Genomic DNA, 21346 nt, shown 5'->3' on the forward strand with positions numbered 1-21346 from the left:
TTTTTGAAATCCATAAGGGATTCTATGTTCTTGATTTTGATGGTCATTTTAAATAAACGAGTTTTTAATCAAGGTTCTAGAAGGCAGAGGAAGTTTAAAATCACTGTTTTGGCGAGTATTGTAGAATGTTCAATAGGAGTCAAACCTGGCTAAATGTTTCTTTATAATCAATACCGTTTCTAAGATATATTGTGATTCTGGAGTTGATATTTTATGATATTTAAAGAGTTGCCTAGAAGGCTCGTTATATTTAGCTTTACACATGTGTTTTGAAGCAATTTAAATATGTTGCTGTACGGATAGTTGCTACAACTACCTCAAAATGAAATTACATACCCAAGTCAGTTTGAAATACACAGTAATACACTATTTCAGCTGTAGAATACCATAATTCTATCGATATCTTCTCAACTGCATAGCAACCAGAAGACAACTTATTCAAATATTTTGTTGAGTTTATGGAATTTAAGTTCATTGACAATATAGATTCCTAAAGAATTTGCAGAGGCTTTATTTTTTATTATTTCGGAATTAATTTTCAAATTTTGTAAAGAGCACTTGAATTTCAGTAAATTGTTTTTTTAGTATCAAACAAATAACAATTCTTTTAATACCAGTTGAATACTTTTCCCATATCTTCCCCAACACACTTTTTAAATCTTCAATGTTCGATGTTGGGTCTGTTCCAGATGATAGTTGTGTCATCAGCATATAATGTAAAACTACCTAATGTATCATCACATAGATTGAGAAAAGAACTGGACCTTCCATAAAACCCGAAAGTTTAACTCATACTGTAATTTTCAGATCCCGGCGAATAAGAAAGGTATTAGGAGGCGGTTGGAGGCAAGCTGGTGTTTTGGCTGCAGCTGGATTAGTTGCATTAGATACGATGATTGATAGGTTGAGGATCGATCATGACCATGCATTCAAAATAGCAAAAGGTAAACTATTTTATTGAATTTTTCTCTAATGCATGAGTTCAAAACTAAAGCTTCAGTACAAAATTAATTTTGTCTAGGAAGGGCTTCCCCTTTATAGAATAATTCTCAAACTAGAAATAACAAAAATCCCCGCAGCCCATAATTAAAGGTTTTCAGGGGGAAACATTTTCATGCACGCGAACCATTTGTAGCTTCACTTCCGCATGCTCTCAGATCTTCCTTTCCAACATACCATGTGCAATACATCATTTGAAAGGTTTCATCGAGTAAAATATTATCCAAAAATGTCAGGTCATTCAAAGTGCATAGCTCCTAATGGCGGCGTTAATTTTCTTTTTAAAAAAACAGGGTTATTTTTTTCAAAAACACATGTTTACGCTCAATGACATTTGAATAGCAACATACCATGCGTGATACATCATTTGAAAGGTCTCGTCAAGTAGAATGTGTTTTAGAATTCCAGGTTGTTCTGAGAACACAAAGCACCATGGCAACATAGTTTTCATAAACAATTGAGGTTTTGCGAATGTGAGAGGCTACATTGAGTCACGGCTGTATCTGTGCAATGAAGTGAATCGTTCATATTTCAAATAATTCATCACATAAACGATCTGAAATGTTTATAAAACGAATAAAAAATGTAAGCACCGAAAAACTACATAAGCCAAGCAGAAATTGAATAGGACTGTATATTGGTGATCTTAGCTGCAGACAATGCATCAAGAAAACAGTTCTTCATTTTTTTTACAAATTTGAGACACCAATTTCCAGGTGGCGAGCAATTTATTGGCATCCCAAACTATATCAAAAATATATATCAAACATCCAACAAATAATCTATACAAGAACAAGATTGTTGGAAAATGTTTAATAAAAAGATAGAAGGAAAAAAGCATTATGACCATGAGGCTGCATTGTTTTTTTGGGAATTGGAAGAAAGATGTGACCTAAAATCTCGTAATATAGATTCATCAAGTTTAGCACAAATGAAACAATCCGTGCTTAGTTTCTCCTTCCAATGGTAATTTCAAATGATAATTTTAAACTGGTATTTCCTCAAGGATTATATATATAACTATATCAATAAGTTTTCCTCTTAGACAATATTCTGTACAAGTATAAATATAAATAAGAAACCCAGGTCTCATATCTAGTCTCTTATCTTATCGTATCCTATTCAGTGTTGGTCTTTGTTACTTGACACATTGTTTACCTTAGGTTATTTCCAGACACTCAAAGGCTTTTAAAACCCTGTTGTTTTCTACTGAACTCAACAATTTTTAAATCTGAAGAAATGAACTTTAAACGTTCAAGCCAGTCTTGAATATACCTACACAGTAGGTCAAATGGACTGACGCCTATCAGAAAACAACTACTCCCCTGGCTAATACCACGAAGGGCGTTGGATTATATCCGACAGGCATCAGTGCAGGAATCTTCACGAAAAATTTCCTGCATATGCAATTGGCAATACAACTAAACGAGTTGACCTTCAATTTTGGAACGGGCACACTTGCAGACCAGTTTCGGGCTCATTAGCCACTCATCGGTGCAAGATAGTGACCATCATCGACCTAAAGTCAATGAAATTCCATAGCCCACTGACTAATAAGAAAGTCAACAATCTTTCATACTTATATCCAAAATAGAAACCAAATTTGAACAAATAGAAGAATTTTGAATAGAATGTACTTCTTATCACTATCTTTGATACTATCTTTCATGTTATCATCTTTCAGATTACTTGAACTTTTAATAAAAAATAATTCTTATATTCCACTTGTACATAGTGTTTTTCAAGCATCTTATCAATACAGTTGATATGCAATAATATTCAATTTTAAAAAGGTCCGGGAGTCTGGATAACTCCACTTGATGTTAAGAGTTGTTTAATTTCTAAAACAAACACTGCCCCCACACACCATAATGACTACACAATTCTTGACTCGCTTTTCATCAACCAAGTTGGCATCATCAGGAAAAGAAATATATAGTAAATGAATCATTATATTTCATCTCCTAGTTCTGATGTGTGTGTTCAATGCTTGTTTTGGATTTGTTCTACACCAGATAGTCCAAAATACAATAGTCCAAAAGTCTTCTCCTATTTTTATAACTTATTCTCTCTGTCACATAAGTTAGATTGGAAGTGATGAAATGATGTTATTATCCTTCTGGAAGTTGGGGTAGTACTAACAAATTACATAGGAGGTAATGCTTATTAACTAAAGTGTGAGTAAATATTAGACATATCAATGTTAAACTTTTGTCAATAAAAATAAATGTAACTGGAATGGACTGTGTCAAAACTATTTTGTGGACTTGATATTCTTGATCTGAAAGATTTATATCTAAAGCAAAACCAGAAAATAGTTTCGACATCTTTGCAATAAAAAATGAGTCATCAAAACAATAGTAATCCATTTTTAAACTGTTTCTTCAAGAATTTGAAGGCAGTGCTTATTAACCACAGCTTTTGTAAGTATATGTAATGTCTAAATGCTTTTCAAAATCTATATTGGATTGATAATAAAACCAAAGCCACAAAAATCAATAATGAACATACTTTTTCAGCAATACATCAAATGAAGTCAAATATTTTCAAAGTGGATCGAGCAAAAGTGCAAACAAACATTTTGTTGATGTACGTAGATCGTAACAAGGTTGACATCAAAGAATTACAGCGTAGACTACAGACAGTTTTAGATACTGATAGTGTACGTGCTTCTGTGAGGTGCTCATCGTTGAAGTTTGATTGTGTACGGTTTGTCTTATATCATGAAATTACCGCTGAAGATGTTCAACTGGCTTGTGACAAAATACAACTAGTCATTAAGGAATATGATGAAATATTCAATTTGGAAAATTATGATACCGTTGCTTAGTAAAAAGAGGAGGTTATTTTTTTAAACGTTTAAGTTATTTATACATGGTAATATGATGGGTAATCAAAAACTAATTTTTTTATGTCAGGTTTTTACCAACTAGTTTTTTGAAAAGGTCCCCAATATATGTTTCATGATATTTAAAAACTTTTTCATAACAATGAAAATTGGCAATGATATTATTTTAAGATCTCATGTATATATTAGTGTGTACTTTTTTCATCAGGGTAATCAGAAAAATGATTTCATTTCCCAATCAAGTTCTAATACTTTTATTTTCAATTGGAAATAAGAATAGAATATTTCATATCTAATACCTTTTTTTACATTTAAATTATGTGTATATAATAATATATAGGTTAGTTTTAAATATTTATTGTAAATATTTAGGTAGATTTCTATAATGTACTATAGTATAATTTTTATTTTGTATGTAATGTCTGACCATACACCTTAAATAAAAAGAATTAAACATTTAGCTAATATTCTCCACTATCTATTGAATAATCTATTACAGTTTGAAACATGGCATAGGGTATTTTTATCAAATGATGTACAGAAAAGTTATAATCATTTCAACAATACACTACACCAAAAAATTAGTGTGAGACTTGAAAGTTTACAAAACCGCGGTACTTGAAGTTTTTTTTTTTTTTTTAATACGTTATAATGGATTTTCATTAAGTTTCGGTTAGTTCTATCATATTTTTAACAAATTGGTGATTCAGCTACAAAATATTTATCTCCTCCCATCATGCCCCCTCCCGAGTTGAGTGCACTGAGTTGAGATCTTCCCCACACGCGGAGCGGTCGTCAACTTATTGATGGGCACTTCAGCAAGATTGACATCTGACCTACTTTGGTCGAATGTCAGCTTCTACGTGCTTTTACTTTCTGATCTAGTGAATATTTATCTAAGAATACTCAAAACCGTAAACTTTGGATAACCAATGGTCTTGTGAACTTATTGATTTAAGAAAAGATTGTCAAATTATTCAATAGAATCAGAAAATAGGAACAAAGATTATATAAATAAGATCAACAGACAAACAAAAAAGGAATATTATAACACCCAACTCCTTTTGAATAATAAAACCAAAACATCTATAGACAATGAAATCATGCAAAATGATGAAGAAGATACAATTACTTTAAGCAAAAAAAAATATATTTTTTGGGAAAGAAAGTTTTTGGCTTTCTACTACTCCATCTTGATACAAAAAACAAGGGTGAGGGAATCTTCCAAGGAAAGGAAGGAAGTAATCAATTTTAAAATAAGTAACTCTTTACATGGATGTGTAGATCATGCAAAGAAGTAACTTTCAGACACAAACTGAAAGAAAGTCCTCCTGAAACAGCTACTTTCATATAAACATTGAATTACACGAAAGAAAATTTCTTTTCGAAACAAATACTTCTATATGAACACTGAATTATACAGAAGATACTCTTCTCTACTCAGTTTGTATTTCAAACATTCGTTGTGGAATAAAAATCAGATATCATTCACATTCATTTAAAGTAGAACTCATGTGAATGAGTATCTTCCTCAAATCCAAAATGAAAATATGAATTATTTTATTATTACTTCTTGTTAAATTTAACATTATTGAATTGAAGGGGTTATATTTTCAGGAGTGATTAATTTTGGGAATCTTCCATGTAAGTGCAATTTGTGCATTTGTGCATTTCTGTGAATAATATCTGATTTTATTCCATAACGAATGTTTGGAATACAAACTGAGTAGAGAAAAGAATCTTCTGTATAATTCAGTGTTCATATAAAAGTATTTGTTTCGAAGAAAAAAAAATTCTTTTGTGTAATTCAATGTTTATATGAAAGTAGCTGTTTTAGGAGGGCTTTCTTCCAGTTTGTGTCTGAAAGTTGCTTCTTTGCATGATCTACGCATCCATGTATAGAGTTACTTATTTTCAAATTGATTACTTCCTTCCTTTCTTTGGAAAATTTCCACATTTTTTTGTATTAAGATGGAGTAGTAGAAAGCCAAAAACTTTCCCTTAACATTATTATTCTGATTCGGGATATGCCTCACTATTAAATCTTGTTTTATAAAACTATGTTATAAGTCTTAGAAAAAGTGTAGTATTCTACTCGCAAAAAATGGTCATTACTCATATCGAATGATTTACCGCACTCGCGTCGTCAAACTTCATTATCACGAGTAATGTCATAGTTCTCTCGTTTAATAATATACTTTTATTCTGCAAAACGGTGGATAACTCACGTTATTATGTTTTACTTTATCGAGAGTAATGATTGTTTGATAATCTGTAACGATAGAATGAACTGTTTCACAAAGGTGATGGTTAAATTTATCTTCAAGTCTGGAAGTTTCCTTATAAAAATAAACATAACAATATGTGCCAATGGCAAGCAAAAAATACTAAAGACGTAGAAGGAAGACAAGATTTCTAGGATATTTTCTCTTTAAAAGTTATTACGTGAATTCCGCTAAACTTGATCTAGGAAAGCTAAATAAGGTGGTTCGAAAATATTAATTTCACAAAACAATATAATTATGTCTGAAATACATATTTGTGCACTTCTCGTTGCATGAAATTAATAAAAATTTCAGAGGATCAGGCACTCAAAGTAATCAATATTTATTATATACTATACAGCGTGACTCACGGTCGATAGTAGGTTAGACGTTTCTGGAAAACGCAAAGCTCTGGTATTTTAATATTTTTTTGTTAATAATGTCCTATACCTATCTCTATCTGTTTTCGAGATAAAAAATAAATTGTGCTGAATATGGTCCAAAACATAGCCTTAATTGAAATTAAGTACATCAGTACTCTCAATTCATGAAAAGTTGATATTTTGATGATAGTTTGGACAAACTCGAAATATTCAAATAACACCGAGAAATCGACTCCATATCATACAGGGCGTGTTAAAATTACTATTATTTCCATTGTGCATAAAAGTAGTTGAAAGTTCATTTTTTCAAATGAAACCCCCTGTATATTACTCGATAAATCGTCAAGTTTTCTTAATAAAGCCGTTTTTGTGGAAAAATGGCGTTTTACCTACAAGTGTTGAAAGTGGCATTTTATTTTGTGAGTGGGGATTATTGCAAAACGAGCGTCAGCAAGTGGAGCAAACTCACGAGCAAAATAAAATCACTTTTAACAAATGTATCATACAAATTTGTTTGTATAACGTTACTGCTAATAAAAAAAAAATTATAGGGTCCATGGGGTTTGAACACACGATCTTTGGATTACAAGGCATATGTTACAACTACAGGTGTTCTGATTGAAGTGTTTCTATAAAAGAGATTTTTAATAACAGTTGTACAAAAAATAATTTTTAAAGAATTTGATTTCTAGGTAGCCGTGGAAATATCAATCTTATGACAGTTTGGTGACTTTTATAAGTAATTGATAAATGGTTATTGGTGGTGTTTCAAAAAATCGCCAAAAATGAATGCAAATATTGATTATTCAAACGAAGTTCTTATGAAATTATTTATTATACACGGACAGTGTGATCAAATCATTGCCAGAACTTGTAGAAAATTCAACCAAATGTATCCTGAATTAACACCGATGAACGAGAGGAAGTTTGTAAGATTACAAAATAATTTCCTCAACTATGGCTCCATGTTAAAAGCGCCTTCAACATTACCAAAACCTGTTACTTCAAATGAGGACAATACTGTTGAAACGTTTTGGCATATTTTTATGCATATCCAGAAGCTTCCATTCGCAGTGCAGAAAAAGATTTAGGTGTATAACATGCTTCAGTACAACGAATTTTGAAAAATCACGGAATGCATCCGTATAAATTTACCAAAGTTCAAGCTCTGAAAGCAGAAGACTTCGAACGTAGAATGAATTTTTGTGAATCCCTTTTGATTCATACACTGGAAGATCGGGAATTTTTGTCAAAAATAATTTGGAGCGACGAATCAAAATTTACGAGGGATGTTATTTTCAATAGAAGGCATAAACATTTTTGGGCTGATCATAATCCTCATGTTACAAAAGAAACGGGTTTTCAAGAAAAATTTTACCTGAATGTTTTCTGTATTCTGAAGAACAATAAAATTAGCTTTTTTATTTATGAAGACACACTGAATGCAGAGAGATATCTCTAAATATTAAGGACGACTGTAATCGATTTTCTTGAAAATTTGCCTTTAGAGGAATATAGGAATTCGTGGTTTCAACTGGACGGAGCGCCAGCTCATTCCACCCAGGAAGTTTGCAGGAAACTTGACGAACTCTTCGACGATCGTTGGTTTAGGCGTTTAGGGCCGTGGGATTGGCCACCGAGATCACCCGATCTCACGCCACTTGACTTTTTTATGGGGTGTTTTAGAAGAAAGGGTATACAGTACTCCAGTGCCTACCAAAGAAGAATTGCGACGGCGAATAGTGCGGAGTATTGAAGATCTGGATCCCCAGGAAATTGAAAAAGCAACCACAAGTCGCGTACAAAAAAACATTTCAAAGTGTTTAGAATGTAATGGACAACATTTTCAGCATTTATTGTGAAAATATGATATTTTGTTTACAATTTTGTTATTTTGAATCATCCTATTCTGTTATTGTCTGTACTTTCACATGTTTTAGCCTACAAAATCTTACTTTTTACCTAGAAATGACTGATTTTTGGTACAGTTGTTCCCGAGAAACTTTGAGCCATAGTTATACCTTACAAACTTCCTCACGTTCATTGGTGTTAATTCAGGATACATTTGGTTGAATTTTTTACACGTTCTGACAATGATTTGATCACTTTGTTCATGTGTATATAAAAAAGTATTAAAATACCAGAGCGATTCCAAAAATGTATTAATATACGGGGTGTTCCATTTAAAAAAATTAAGTTGCTAGGACTTTTTGATGGAAGTGGCAACGCCGCAATGCTGAGGTAGAGATAGGTATATGACATTATCAACAAAAAAGTATTAAAATACTAAAGCGATTCCAAAAATGTATTAATATACGGGGTGTTCCATTTAAAAAATATAATTGCTAGGACTTTTTGATAGAAGTGGCAACGCCGCAATGCTGAAAATATTTTAGATCGATAGAACAGGTAAGGAAATGTGAGAGATGAAATTTTAAGAAAAATCATGCCTTGCGTTTTCCAGAAACGTCTAACCTACCATCGACCGTAAGTCACGCTGTATATGTTTGAAACATTTTTGTGAATTCCTGCTTATTTATATTTTTAGTTTATTGTTTGAAATAGTAGTCATATATTGATACAATTCTTAAACATGGTTAGTGTACATAATTAGCCATAGCACCCCAACAAACTGAACATGTCATTCTGATCATATATTATAGCTAAGAAGTATTTGCTACAATAAACTTTTTGTTCCTGATTTTTACTTAATATTATCATCGAAACCAGGTTACAGATATTTGTACCATTTGAGATTACATAAACTTGTATATCCAATTTTATGTGTTTCTCGTTCTACTCTCTTGAGTTCTTCACTTTTTAATAATGAGGCCAGCAACTTTGTGTGTATCACTCTTCAGTTCCCCAGTGAACCTTTGCACTGTAACTTTTGTAAAACTAGAACGTCTGGCTCAGAATAAATCCAAAACAAGCAGTTTTCCCAAACACCAGAGCTGCAATACTCTTCTCGAGGCGCGTTCCACCACCCAAGTTCGCGTCTTCAGGAGATGAAGTCAATTAATTAATTCTCAACTCTAAAACGGGTCTCTAACAGGGTACGCTTTCACTTTTCGACACACATCAATGATTTCAGGTAGAAATTTACGGGAAAGAAAGTTCCCGCTAATTTTAACAGTTAGGTATTCATAAGAAGGTAAACTGTGTGCTGTTTGAAATGGGACCTTTGTTACTTGCGATGCAACACCAGATAGCGTTGTTTCGATCCAAGAGTTTCCACCGGTGATACTAGGTTGATCCACTGAACTGTCCCAAAAAGGCCAAGACTGAAAGTAAAGACAATGACATCTTCCCTAGCTGCCTTGCAAGAAAAGCTGCAGTGAAAGACAGAGGACAAATCTCTTTCAGCAATCGATATCGAAGCTTGACTGAATGCCTTGAGGAGCATCGTTTATCTTTGATATTTGAGAAGTGAGTCTGTCGATTCCATAGACGGCATCTTCATAGGGTGAGATGTTCATAATTTTTATGCCACACTTTGCTATTTCCCGACTTTCGAAAGAATTCAAAAATCAAGTGTCGTGTGCCGATATCAACAATATCTGACAGTTTTCATTTATTGTACGGACGTTCTCAAAGTCGCCTAGATTTTTTTTGTTTTGGAAATCGGATATGTGCCGCGTGTTCTTTGAAACGAATTTTAATGACTCACTTAGTCTGAACAATATACTTTTTGTCATAGGCTTCGCAGCTTATTTCATATATCCGATATATTATTTTCCAATATCTTGTCTTTAGGGTTACCTTAAATGTGTTGAAGTGAGCAAGAAGTTTTGATGGCTACTTCCATGTTCAACTTTTTGAAAATTTGATCTAAACCGTTACTATATCTTCATTCATACGGAAGGACAATGAAATTTGAGTATAAATCTTTTTGAAAAGTCGAAGATTTGAGACGATTCAACCTAAAGTATGTTTCCTAATTAACTTATCTACTGTATTTGATGGTTGGTGAAAAACACTTCGAAAAAAGTACAGTTGACTCGCGATAGTCACACTACGGGACCGCGGGGGTGTCGGGTTACCAAAGATTGGCTCTATTTGAATTTGCAGTGTATAAGTTTGGAAATATAGTTAACGATGAATTTTTATGTTATATTTGACTAGAAAAGACTCAAAATATGTAATGAAGTCAGGTTTCAGTTTTCACAAAAGAAGATAAATTTATTTAATATTAAAATTATAACACAACATGAATCGGGTTTACAGGTAAGACCGATGACTCATACGGCGCAGCGTCGGACTACCGAGCGTGTCAGACTATCACGAGTCAACTGTAGTGCAGATCTGGTGTCTACTGTATGAAACTATAACTCCAAATAATGCGGATTTGAATTATATTTCTATTTTCATTTTTCAGCTATTTCATGCCTCAATTCAAATATATGCGAGGTAGATCTCGGCTCAGTCAATACTAACATAGTGATGATTTCTTTTATCCATCCAAGTTTTACTCCTGCCGATTTTGCTGCAAGATTGGCTGAAACTAAAGAAGAAGATTCCATAAAAGTTTCAGTTAGAATAGGAATTCGACAAGGTGCTAAAGGAAAAGGATTTACACGACTAGTGACTCATTGGGAAATAACTGAGGAAGATGTTAACTTGTGTATAGCAAAAATTGTCATGGTAATTAGAGAATTTGAGAAAAGAACTATTAGTAAACTGTAATATTGTTAATAAATAATTGATCTGAATAAATTAATCTGAAATGAAAATCGCATTTTTTCTGAAACTGTCAAAAAACATTTGATTACATGGCCTAAGCTAATAATATTTCAAGTTTAACAATGCAGAACCAAATTATAAAGAAAACTAATATGTTAGTGTTTGATGGAATTGGCCGATACTTGATGAAAATCCATAACTAACGTATTCAAAAAACACTCTGTGAGATTTTCACTGAACAATTTTACAAAAACGCAACACATGTTATGCCATACAAGGGCTTCTTTGGTCATATCTTTACATTGTATGGCGAAACACGTGTTGCGATTTTGTAAAACTGTTTAGTAAAAATCTCACAATGTGTTTTTTTGAATAAGTTTGTTACAATGTAGATTTGCAAGTATAGTAGAATTTGTTGAACGATTTTTAGGTATTCATTCATTCATTACTTTTCAAAATTCGTTATTTCATTTTACTTGTGGGGAATAACTGAAACAAGTTATGAACCCCAGTTCACTGACCAAACCTATCACAGAAATAATGTTACACATCCGGCTTTTCAAACATGACTATCTGCTAAATCAACAAAACTTATATAAGATATATGTTAAGACACAATTTCATTCAATCTGACTACAGAGTTCGTTCTGTCAAATTTGAAATGAAGTCTTTTAATTTAGATACTGCTAATTCCATATTGGACATCTGACAGTTTGTGCTGCTCGTTTAACCAACAGCAGGATCACGAAATCTGTCGAGTAGGTCACTTACTGACTGGCTTTGAAGTATTATCTCTCATCAATAACAGTAAAGATCTATTTGTCATTTTTTTGTCAATATAAGAGAGGAACTTCCACAACAAAATGATTTTTTTCCCTTTCTTTCAAAAATACAATATAAATCACTTCATTGACATCACAAAAACTTATTCTTTCTCAAGTTTTCAGCCAAAGGGTATTTTTACTTGCATTGATTCACTTTACCAAGTAAAGTGAATTTACCTGATATTTTGATGTTATACATAATGGAAACAATAGGTAAAAGCATTGAACCCTGAGAAACATAATCTACTGAACCTTTATTTGAAGAAATCAAAGTTTTTACAAGTATAACTGATACTATTTTAGACACAGATATCTATTTCATTTGAAAATCCATGGAATAAAATTCAAAAATAAGTGGAAACGTTTATTAAAACAATACTAAAAAGAAAAGTGCATTCTTTCATGAATTCGTAAAGAATGTCAATAGTATAAAAAGTTATTTCTATTACTTAGGTATATATTTAAAATATTAACATTCATAAATATTTACATCTAGTGATTATTTCACATTCGATAATCACAATATTTCCCTTTCAAAAAAATTAAAATTGTCATTCGGAGAAATATTTGAACAGTTTTTGAAATATAAATCATATATTTTTGATTGTTACATAAAACCTTCTTTGTTAGACAGTATAAATTAAGTTTACCAATAAATTGGTTAAGGCTTTCGCAGGCCAAGATTTTCAGTATTACGATCTTCATTCGGGTTTGAAGGCCGTCGTGGTTTGGTATTGCATCCTTACGTTTAGCCAGCACGATGATTTGCCAGCACCTTGATGATTCATCGGTGAATCATCAAAGTGAATAAAACTCTGAGGAAGCCACTTGTGCTGGCGAAACATAAGGATGCAATTCCAAACTACGACGGCCTTCAAAACTGAATGAAGTTAGTAACACAGAGTTTACCAATAGTTGGAATGAAATTTTGACAATTTGATTTGTAGTTCTAAGAATAGATATTCTCTATTTAAACTCGAAAGGTTCACATTACCAGTCTGAAAATTTGTTAGATACCAGACTTTGTTTGCTATAACTCCCAAAACCCACATTTTCCTCCCCCATACAGCCTCTTTTTGAATATCCTATTCCCAAATGCCCAACATGTTAGCCAAAATTTCTTGATTGCATAAACCTTTTCAAACAAATAATCGTGTGGAAATAATGTAATTGTGGGTTTTGACAGGTATCCATTGTAAAAAAAAATGTTGGTGTCGATTAATATTGTACATAAACTAACTACAGAGAGCTGAACCAAATTCCATACAATTCAGTAATGTAAAAATTATATCTATTCAAAACTGAAATAGACATGGACGAAAATTCTGAGAATTAGTAACAAACCCAAAACCTAATCTCTATACACTAAAAGGTGTTCTGCAATTACAGAACAAAAGGATTTAATCATTTATCAGTGTTGGTAAAAAGTTTTTCAGGCCAATTTAGAAATATTAAAATAAGGAAAATATACTTCCAAAAAATCAATTCTGTTTAGTTTCAACGTGTAAAAATTACAAATCTAAAACAAATTATTGGTACTTATTTTCTAATGAATGACTGTTCTTCGTTTCTATTGAAAATTACACAATTTTCGGCCAAAAAAAACATAAAAAATACTTTTTTGTTTTTACCTGAATGTTCTTTTTTTGACGTAGCATATTTATTTTATTAAATATATTTTGCTCAACTGGAGTTTCTACTGCAAATGAACCACGATGAAGACTTTCCTGCGGGAGCAACTCAAAATTAATATATCTTTTTCCCAACACTGATGTTAATAAAAGGCAGCTTGTTTTATGATCAACTCCTAATAGGAAATGAGAGTCGATGTGAAGAATTTTATCTCAATTAAGTCTTAATACTGAACAAAATATACAAACAAATATATATTTTTGGACATGTTTTCAAAAAAATTCTTCAAATCAAGTACCATTTATTGAATCAGCACAAGTTATGTAGTGAATAAATTACATATGTCTATTTACATAAAATTTAGGTAAAAGAATCTAATGTATAATAACCTAGGTCAAATATTTACCAAAATAAAAATTCATTTTATATTCTCTGATTGAATATTATAAAAATAACTATGTTCACCTAATTAAAAAATATATTGTTCCTTAGTTGGGCAATATAGAAAGACCGTCCGATGCTGTTGGCAAGACTACAGTACTTACAGCATTCTCACTATCTTCTTCGTTTGCACCAGCTACTTGTATATGATGCTGTGGTACCTGTATTTGGACAGGAATCTGAATCTGAGAGTTTGGAACCTGGAAGGAAATAGATTCGTTAAACTAAAAGTAACATCAGTTTACATTTTGACGACCAGCAAAACATTGAATTTTCAACTCTAATTAAAAAAAAAACAGTGGACAACAGCAGTAAGGAATAATAAAATTATTCAACTGGGAGATATTGTTTTTAAAATAATATACAGTGCATTTCTTCAATGTCTCCCCACCGTTTATTTTTTGAACGGGTCAACTCAAAAAATTAACTTTCGGGATAATGAAGTTAATGCATGAATACTTTATTTTGAAGTGAAATTGACAGATGAAACTTTCAAGATGGCGACTGGGCGACATTCTGTAGGACCTCGACGGCCAATTCAACGACCGGAAAAAATAGTATCCAAATAGTTTCTTACTTGTCTGGGGTAATGTGGTGGTGCTCCATCTTGTTGGAATACAATATCCATATCGAATTCATTAGGACTCGCTTCGACGATTTCCGTGATGAGAGGGCCAACAGTAGTTTCCAGTATATTCAAATACAGTTCCCCTGTTAAATTTTGATCAATAAATAGAGGTTCTACAATATGATTTCCCAATATTCCTCCCAAACGTTGATTTTTTCTGGATATTGGGTACGTGTTTCCCAGAAAATGTGAGGGTAGGTGTCACTCCAATAACGGCAATTTTGTCTGTGAACATTACCGTTTAAAAAAATGTACATTCGTCACTAAAATAAATATTGTGGAGATAGGTAGGATGCCTTGCAATGGTTTCCGTCATGATTTCGCAGTCTCCACACAGTACAAGGAGACACCTCACAAACATTCGCGACGGAATAAGTAGACTGTTTAGGATTTACCACCATCTCACCAATTATTTGCACTTGCTGTTTTTCCGGAATGGACGGATGGCCTGGGGGCTTTTTGTTATGTAAGCTCCCTCAAATATTTTCTACAGATAGGACGATTCAGAAAACTTTCATTGAAAATCCTTTCGGTCTCGTGAAAGTTATGCGTCGCACCGTAAATAAAAATCGCTTCAATTTTTTCTTCAAATGGACGAGAATTGACCATTTTATAGATTATTGGCGTGGTACCTTTCTACTAGTAAAACCGAAAACTAAATGAGAATATTCTAACTGAACAATGATGTTCATTGTCATACTGACATTTTGGTGTTTAAACAAAAATAACTTGAACCTTATCGGGTTGGTGGAATTATCATATGCCAGTTAAAAAGGAATATTTCTAGAAATATTGATATTAATGTGTTTGTTTTCAGGAAATTATTATATGTTCCGCCATTTTGTAGTAGGTGAAGATATTGACTTAATATTTTAGGGTTATGAAGTATTCCCAGATGACACCCAGTAGCCACCTTGAAAGTTTCATCTGTCAATTTCACTTCAAAATAAAGTATTCATGCATTAATTTCATTATCCCAAATTTCAATTTTTTGAGTTGACCCGTTCAAAATATAAGGGGGGGGGGGCATTAAGGAAATGCACTGTATAAGGGCTAAATACCTTAAAGACTATAGAAAGTTTTTGTGTTACTGAATATTTTTTATATCATTTATCGAATAAATAATTAGTTTTTAGGAGAGAATAATTCATCACTTATGCATAACTCTATTATCCATGATGACTTAAGCTGCACCGTTTGGAACCTTTGGTGTAGTAACGAATATTACTGGAGTTCTTTCCCAACACCAAATCGTTATTTTTTACACCTCGACACGTGTTACAATTACCAAATGATCATCTTCAAGAGGGAGATTAAAACAGTTTTAATCTTCCTCTTGAAGATGATGACTTGGTGATCGAAACACGTGTCGAGGTGTTAAAAATAACGATTTGGTGTTGGGAAAGAACTCCAGTAATATTCATCCATGATAATAGTTGAATAATTTTCACACTATGAACTTGAAAATATGATCATGGATAGTGTTGATTAAATACCATTGATTATAAATATATGTAGCAACTGAAGTACTGAGTATTTAGTTTCAAGTTAGCAAAGTTTCAGTTATAAAAATCAAATATTATCAAGTTGAGATATTTTGGTCTAATATGACCATGATTGGGTTGCTCTAATTGAGAGCAACTCAAGCTGAAAAGTCATCATAGAAGACATCTATGATGTGTGATACCAGTAAAAATGTTTGCATATACCAATTATTTTGGAATTAAATTTGAAACAGAGAATATATTATCGTAATAGGATTGGAAGTAAATTATTGAAGGAAATCCTTTAAAAAATATGATGGTACAGATATTTGTATAATATGGATGATATTTTAGAGTGATTTACGGGCACAAGAAGATAGATAGAAAAGTTAGTTGAATTTAACGATGCCATGCATCCTCGATATTGAAGTTTATGGTTTTATTCATCCTGCTGATGTGTCTGTCACTGAATTCGTTCCATGTTGAAATTATCAACAAGATACTTTGACATATCCATATCAGCAGCAGCAATAAGTTGTTTCACAAACTACTGAATAATTCAGTTTCATATAATAAGTTTTGAATGGAATCTAATTTTTTACAAATAGTTTGTATCAATAATGGTTACAATGTAGACATACTTGACTTCATTTTGACCTTTTGACTACCTCCTCCTTCATTTTTATACAAAAAAATTTGGGAAGCTTCCGAAGACTGGAAGAAATCAATTAAGTTGCAAACACCCTCTCAACAAAGATGTGTATACCAAACACAGAAGTTTCTTCAAGTTACACATTGAAAGAAAAAGCCCTCTGAAAACAACTACTTTTGAACATTGAAGGCAGATATCTCTTGGAGTGGTCCAATAGATAATAGATATGTCACCTCTAGATGTTTTTGAGGGGACCGTCGAGGGTATGCTAGACGATATTGATAAAAATCATACTAGGTAGAACAGAATTATCCAATTTATCTCGTAGATCTCTACAGAACAATCTGATAATTTTTTTTTCCAAAATTTGTTAATCAAAACGTGTTAATGTACGCAAATTGTTGTTGAGTTTGATAAGATTCAACAATATAATAGTCAAGATGCTTCAATAACTTTTGTTTTATATAATACTGTCTCTATGCACTATATTTGGAACTAAAAGTAAATACTCACTCCGCCAACGCTGATGGTAACTTGTGCTGTACCAGTACTGGCCGAGAGCTGAGGATCCTTGGTTAGCAAACCTTGAGCTCTTTCTGCTTGCTCTGCTTGTTCCTTAGCTCGCCTGGTAATGTGTGCCCTAGCATGTTTCCTCAAATGATCTTTCCTATAAAATCCTTTACCGCACTCCCCACAAATTTCTGTCTTCTCTCCTGAATGTATAACAAAATGTAGGTTCAGATGCTCTTTCCTTTTGAAACCCTTCATACAGACCGAACAAACGAAAGGTCTTTCTGGATTATGCCCAAGTTTATGCCTTTCTAAGTGCTCCTTCCGTTTCAGGCCAGCCCCACATATGTCACAAATAAACCGTCTCTCTATCTTGTGGCCTACCAGATGCTGTTCAAGCAATTCTTTCTCTGGATAAGCCATATGACATTCTGGACAGCAGAACAGGGTAGTACCATCCAGAGCTGTGGCTATATGTACTTGACCTGGAATAAGAAGGAAATTATAGCCAAATACTTTAGTAGTTGGGTTGACTGATGAGGAATAAGAACTGATAAGGTTACTATTTTAAAAAATCTCCATATATTAGTAAAACATTGTATGTTAATATTTAAGAATAACGAAATTTCACAATGACTGAACAAATCGAAGATAACCTTTATGGTTACTGACCAATCGAAAATAAGTTTATTTCTTGATGTCTCGATGCTTTTTTTTTCAATTATATCAGGACAATGTATTTTGATGACTCCATTTCAATTTCCACTAAAAATCTGTTGAAAAAATCTGTTAAAATCTGTTTTTTCCGTTAACCAGCTGTCGCTCCCCTACGAACGACAACTCTTAAAAGTCGAAACTTGTGCGTGCTAAATTCTAACACGGGTTGGACGATAGTAAGTGAAAATCGATCGTCCGGCCTTGCGGTTCGAACCACCGGTTCGCACAACGGTCAATTGAATGGGTGGGAGCTACCACCCTCGTCAATCCACCAGGCTACCGTCCTACCTACTGAGGAGGTAGGCTTTATCAAATGACTCGAAAAAAAAACTACTTCCATAGATATTGTCTTCCAATAGGCTTCTGCAAAATACTTCTCAGTAAAGAAGCTGACACAATCATCAGATTGTTCGATTTTCGTTCAAGTTAGTTGGTAATTGTTCATGAACAACTATTGTTATATATACATATATCATTCCGACAATCTTGATGGTGAAATAGTTGAAAATCAAAGAACTTTAACTGAATGTTAAAATATCCAGTGTCTTAGTAACAAAATTCTACAAGTATATGCAATAACGGACTATGAGCTGAAATGTGATCTATTGTTTATCTCAGAATATTGGCAAAACAATATGCAACTTGATGTTATAAAACTGAAAAAAATTTTGTTTGTGATCCACTTTCTGTAGAGTTTTTTCTAAAAATGGTGGTGTAGCAATTTACAAGAATGATAAAAGTAAGTTAGACTTTTCAGTAATTGATTTAACCAATATCTGCAATGAATGTTTTCTTAATGGTTTAAATGGATTGCTTACATTATTAACTGACAAACATGATAACATAATAATACTAGGTGGGGATTATAACATACATTTTGCAGTTGAAAGCAGAGAACTCAATTTCTTAACCAATCAGCTGGCATGTTTCAACATAATATATTCTATCCATGAACCAACCAGAGTAATGGCTAAATCAAGTACTTATCTGGATAATTTCATCATCAGAGATGATTTTGATCACCAAGTCAGTTGAAGACTTTAGGCTGTCTGATCATTATGCTCAAATCATCGTAATTCAAGTAGAAGATGTGAAAAAAGAAAATGATAATATTCAAAACGTCCGGCGATTTTTTTCAGAACAAGACCGACAAGACAGAATGATTCGTGGGAAGACGTTTATAAAGAAATATGTTCAAACGAAGCTTATGAAAGTTTCAACAATATTCTTCAATGTTACATTGACTTGATATTTATTGACTATTTAGATTACTAGACAACAGGTGTCTTCCACCACCAGTAAAAGTAAAACAAACAGTTGATGACTTGGTTTTGGATGATGGATGGCAATTTCTCAACCTTCCAGTCAATTTAACTCTACGCTTAAATGCTTCACTCAAAGATTTCCTGCAAATGTTTTACGATTATTTTTGTCTGGCGGTAAAACTGAAGGTATCAACCAGAACATGCAAAATGTGTGGTCTTTATCATGTTTCCGTCAAGTCACTAAATCGTCACATCGAGAAGATCCATAAAAAAGTAAACACGTACACTGATGTCAAAGTTAGACCCTACTAGAGTCGCTGCTCGTCATTCTAATTATTCAAAATTTAAAAGACAACGATATTGAATGGCTCGATGAGAACGACGTAGACTGTGAGCAGTCACACAACATTGAGTAGCAAACATCCAATGTCATTGAAAACTCAGAATCATGGATTCGGGTATCATGGACTGAAGACTGTTAATTGGAATTAATATGTATTCCAGAAATTTTGAAGAAGTTTGTTTTGTTAGTAATCTTAAGATTATGATATTTGTACCTTACACTTTTTTGAATACCATGTCAATAAAGTGCGTTAAAATCTTCTATCGTAAATCTATTTTCTTATTTCTAGAATAATAACTGCTGCTCATGAATCAATAAAAAAACAAAATACGTTAAAAGAAAAATGCATATAACAATGTTTACGTAAGCATGGGAGGAGGGAGGGTTAAGAGCTTTGCTTACTTTTACTCACCAGGGGGATGGGGTGGGGTAAATAATTGTAATGAATATGCTTACTTAATACTTGAGCGGCCCCTTATGAGTTCAATGAGCACGTGGTGAATGCACATGATGGTAAATTCCATATCTGCGGATTGTCCATAGACTTCTCCAGAGCTTTCAATTGTGTCAATCATGAACTGCTATTATGGAAATTGGAAAGATATGGTATAGGAGGAGTTGCTCTAAATTTAATGAAATCCCATTTGGAAAATAGAGGTCAACGTGTCAGTGTTTGGAAACACTCTAAGTCAGTTGAGAACCATTAGGCAGGGTGTCCCACAGGGATCAATACTAGGACCTATACTATTTTTGATATTCGCAAATGACCTGATGAAATATTTTCAAGGATTATCAACTACTCACACAATAGCTTATGCAGATGACACCAATTTCACAGTAAGAGAAATTGCTGAAACGACCCTACAGGAAAGAAAAAAGAAGATTTATATAAACAAGTGAACATATGGACTCGTCCAAATATTTTGTTATCCATGAAAGCGAGGATCTGCAAATTGAATCTTGTACTTCTACCAAAATGTTAAGCGTCATCTTGGACTACAAACTCACGTGGACTCTTCATATTGAGACACTCTGTATCAAAATGAGGAAAAACTGCTATGCTCTGAGATTCATGGATAATTTCTATAGTAAATTGTCACGAGACATGGAATATGCTGCTGAAAGAGTATTTATTTTGCAAAAAATACAATATGAATCATTGCCTGTATTGGTTGGAGGGATTCATGTAGAGATGCTTTTAAACATCTCAAAGTACTTCCTGTTGCTGGTTTCTATATTTATAAATTATGTAAGTCATATACGTTTATAGAAACAATCATAAAATACCTTCCCAGCAACATAATTATCCAACTCGTTCTAGAGGTAAACTGATGCCCAATATTCATAGATTAACTCTTTACCAAAAGAGTTTTCTTTATCTTGGACCTGAAATGAATATTATTGAAGTTTTATCCCAACACCTGTCGAAGTGTTAAAATAACGGTTTGGTGTTGGGATAAAACTACAGTTATATTCATTACTACAAAGGTTCCAAACAATGCATCACTTGGATCTAAAATAAGTTAGGAGAAACAATTAAAACATCACCAAATCTGAACAGTTTTAAATCAAGACATAAGAAGGTTCTTATTGAAAAAAATTGCTACACACTTGAAGAATTTTAAACGTATATACATAATATGTATTATATTTTAGATTATTAATGATTATCA

At 32.8% G+C, this 21346-nt stretch overlaps 2 protein-coding genes across 6 annotated transcripts in view; one reads left to right on the plus strand and one right to left on the minus strand.

The window, feature by feature from the left end:
- The window catches only part of LOC111504033 (uncharacterized), a 31003-nt gene extending 19776 nt beyond the window's left edge, over nt 1–11227 (plus strand). Inside the window, exons 5-6 of one of the 2 annotated variants that reach the window (XM_074179947.1) lie at nt 808–944; nt 10873–11227. In XM_074179947.1, coding sequence (XP_074036048.1) covers nt 808–944; nt 10873–11180 — 445 coding nt within the window. In that variant the 3' untranslated portion in view covers nt 11181–11227. Of the gene's footprint in view, nt 1–807; nt 945–3518; nt 3981–10872 lie in introns of those variants that run through there. The other variant, XM_074179946.1, reaches the window with a different exon arrangement.
- A 1125-nt stretch (nt 11228–12352) lies between these two features.
- Nucleotides 12353–21346, minus strand: part of LOC111505089 (uncharacterized) — a 312186-nt gene continuing 303192 nt past the window's right edge. For 3 of the 4 annotated variants that reach the window (XM_074179953.1, XM_074179954.1, XM_074179952.1), the window contains exons 5-6: nt 17352–17833; nt 12353–14274 (exon numbers count right to left, since the gene is read on the minus strand). In XM_074179953.1, coding sequence (XP_074036054.1) covers nt 14122–14274; nt 17352–17833 — 635 coding nt within the window. In that variant the 3' untranslated portion in view covers nt 12353–14121. Of the gene's footprint in view, nt 14275–14651; nt 14786–17351; nt 17834–21346 lie in introns of all 4 variants that reach the window. The other variant, XR_012466748.1, reaches the window with a different exon arrangement.

The sequence above is a fragment of the Leptinotarsa decemlineata genome, unplaced genomic scaffold (genome assembly GCF_025532065.1).
Source record: "Leptinotarsa decemlineata unplaced genomic scaffold, Ldec_3_MD MMD2_tig00026282_RagTag_RagTag, whole genome shotgun sequence".
Taxonomy (NCBI): Eukaryota; Metazoa; Arthropoda; class Insecta; order Coleoptera; family Chrysomelidae; genus Leptinotarsa; species Leptinotarsa decemlineata.